We start from the raw sequence: 2,854 nt of genomic DNA, 5'->3' as shown, positions 1-2,854 counted from the left end.
AAATATAAGAAATCACAAAATACAAATAATTCAATCAATATATTAAGTTTTAAGTACTACTAAAACTATATTTAGAAAAAGCTACATTTTTATTTTTATTTAGAACATGGAATTGGAGTTTGGTAACATGTCATTTCTTTCTGTCTTTGGCTTGTCTTGACAAACAAATGCCAATATATGTGGATGCATTTCATCTGGGTCGTAATCATAACCAACACAAACCAACAAGTATTGGCTCAATTGTGTCCCTATACTAGTCAAATTGAGCTATACAAATTTGGCCACTATTTCCTCCTATTTTTTGGTTTCTACATAATCTATCTCTCCCCTAACACAAATTTATTAAAGTGCACTTTCGAACTATACAAATTTAGTAATTTATTTAGATCTCTATATCCAAGTTAATATAAGATGAAGGGAAAATTTAAAATTAGAAGGAGTTTTTTTTTTACCATATCTATGTTTTTTTTCTTAATACTCAGTATCTAATTAAAGAACAATCCAATTCCATAATTTTTACCTGTTCAAACGACAATAATATATGTTTTTGTTCTGGATTGAACTATTTGAATGTAAGAAGAAATAGTAATGTTTCATATATTGAACTCATATTACTTCGATTTGCACCAACCACTTGCACAAAACAAATAAACATTAGCAATGTTTCATATTGAACTCATAACTTCCATTTTTCCTACATATACATCATAGTTCAAGTGGTGGAGTTCATTTCACTTGTGATGCTTTCATCTTTCAATAGTCCATACCTAGCAGCAACTCTTTTCCATTCCTTCTCCTCATATAAGTGTCCATGCCTTGACAAATACCTCTTAAGCTCAATCCGAAGGTTCCTTATTGGCTACACAAACACACCCAACATCAAATCAAATAAATATATCAGAAGTTACATATTTTTAATCATATATTCACTCTGGTACTATGTATAAGAAAAAATTTAAATTTTAAATTTATTAAATATATAATATATGTGGTCTATACTCTATACATGTCCAGATACATTAGTTATTCAATACCTCAGCCTGAGATTTCAAAGCAAGCTTGAAGAATCCACAAGCAACGTAGTGTTTCCCAACAGTTTCTGCCAATTTGATTTGTCCAATCCAATAGGACGAAGTCTCGAGCCTATCGAAACGACACTTGCTACAATTTACTGCACTGTAAAACGGCGTTGCTTGCACTTTACTCTTTCCTCTAACACGAGAAGATGTTACCGGAGTTTTAGGCTCTGAAGAATCATTTTCCTGTGGGAGTGTCTCACTTGTTTTGATCTTTATGAGGTTCACATTTTCTAGTGATTTTGTATCAGTAGGTTGTGTTAAAATGGCGGTTTCAGAGGTAACTTGCGTTGCTTGAATAGGTTGTTTGGGTTTTTGTGGAATAGCAGGTTTTGGTTTGGTGATAATGTTTTCTGAAACAGGCTTTTTTGGAATATTAACGTTTGTGTTCCAAGCAGTACCGAAAACTCGGTTTTGTCTGAAACCAAAATTGAAAAATCAAATAACAATTTAACAATTCACACTGCAACAACTGTAATGCGCATCACAGGACTACAATAACCGCAATTACAACATTCGAAACAGCAACAACATTAACCGCAATTTAAATACAACTTCAATTTCAATCTCAGTACGATTTCATAGAATGGTGAATTATGAAAACGGTTGAATACCTGAATTGAGTTTGTGATTCACTACCGGTGCCAATTTTTGTTGCTTGGTTGCGCTTTTGTTTCAATTTTGGTTTGGAATCCTTGGTTTTTTCTGTCACCATAAATTATAACTGAATTAAATTCTTGGCATGCATAAGAGAAGATTTGAATAATAATAATAATAATAATAATATTAAGAGGATGGGAAAAAGTTGATTTGATAATACCTGGAGGTAAAGCGGGAAGAGAATCCATGAAAAAGATATCGAAAGAAGTTGAAGAAGATTGTTGAGATAGTAGGAAGAGAAGACAGGAACAGTACGAGATAAGAAAGTTGTAATCGTTACGTGGGAACGAACAAGCGGGAACAGGTTTTTTTGTTTATCTTTTAATTTTTGTTATTAGAAATGAAAAAAGAGAGGGAAAAAAAAAGATTTTTGGGCATGGGCTGCTGCTGGGCCATGAAAACAAAACAATTGAATTCTACCTCACACCTCTATATTTCGACTTATGACTATTATGTTCTTTTAATTTTTAATTAATTTTTTTCTTTTCATTTATTAGTATAAAATATATATAGATTGAAAATCCTAGATGCAAGTTTTCTGCATTCTTCATGCATATTAAATTAATACAAAAAAGGCAGTGAATAATGGATTTTTATTCGGCAAGTTGATTTTGTATATTAAATATAAATATGCAATAAAACTAATAGTTAATAAGAATAATTGTTATGCACTGTCAATGTAAAATATTTTACACGATCAGTGCATCACAATCATTTACAACTAATTTTTTTATTTATAATTAAAAAAAAAAGTCAAACATCTATAAAATTATAACGTCAACATATTTCAATTAAATTCATATTTTATTTCCTTATTTTTAAAATGTAAATACAGAGAATTATCAAAAATTTTATTTTATAGAAAATGCATGGTATTATTTTGAAACACATAATAATGGCTTTCTCTTCCAATTTGTGGTGGTGGTGTTCACCTCAACGAATTGATTTCTACATATTTAATGGTTAAAAATCGCATAATTTGAATAATACAAAGGCAATTTCTATGCATTTTTATGGTAATATGTGAAAATTTAAAGAAATCTTTTGGGATCTTTTTTACTTATAGGTTTAAAGGCCACAATAGTATTTTTCATATAAATTGTAAAATATTATATTGG

The 2,854-nt window shown here is 29.9% G+C and overlaps 1 protein-coding gene across 1 annotated transcript; it reads right to left on the bottom strand.

Annotated features, from left to right (window-relative positions):
- Positions 1-629: 629 nt before the first annotated feature.
- Positions 630-2,009, bottom strand: LOC131606952 (uncharacterized). The gene is made up of 4 exons (XM_058879030.1): positions 1,897-2,009; positions 1,691-1,781; positions 1,035-1,494; positions 630-859 (listed from the first exon to the last, which is right to left on the bottom strand). Exons 1-4 carry the CDS (start codon positions 1,922-1,924, stop codon positions 713-715), a joined length of 726 nt encoding a protein of 241 aa, XP_058735013.1. The 5' UTR covers positions 1,925-2,009; the 3' UTR covers positions 630-712.
- Positions 2,010-2,854: the final 845 nt, after the last annotated feature.

Source organism: Vicia villosa, linkage group LG5 (genome assembly GCF_029867415.1).
Source record: "Vicia villosa cultivar HV-30 ecotype Madison, WI linkage group LG5, Vvil1.0, whole genome shotgun sequence".
NCBI classification, from domain to species: domain Eukaryota; kingdom Viridiplantae; phylum Streptophyta; class Magnoliopsida; order Fabales; family Fabaceae; genus Vicia; species Vicia villosa.
The sequence above is the reverse complement of the archived record's forward strand: the minus strand, read 5'-3'. Positions and strand labels throughout refer to the sequence as shown.

Bases quoted from the DNA above. Each gene is read 5' to 3' on its own strand.
- LOC131606952 (XM_058879030.1), bottom strand. From the start codon at position 1,924: ATGGATTCTCTTCCCGCTTTACCTCCAG. The intron at 1,495-1,690 runs GTATTCAACCGT...TTTTGGTTTCAG, and splicing joins GAATCACAAACTCAATTCAG to ACAAAACCGAGTTTTCGGTA. The intron at 860-1,034 runs GTATTGAATAAC...GTGTTTGTGTAG, and splicing joins CTTTGAAATCTCAGGCTGAG to CCAATAAGGAACCTTCGGAT.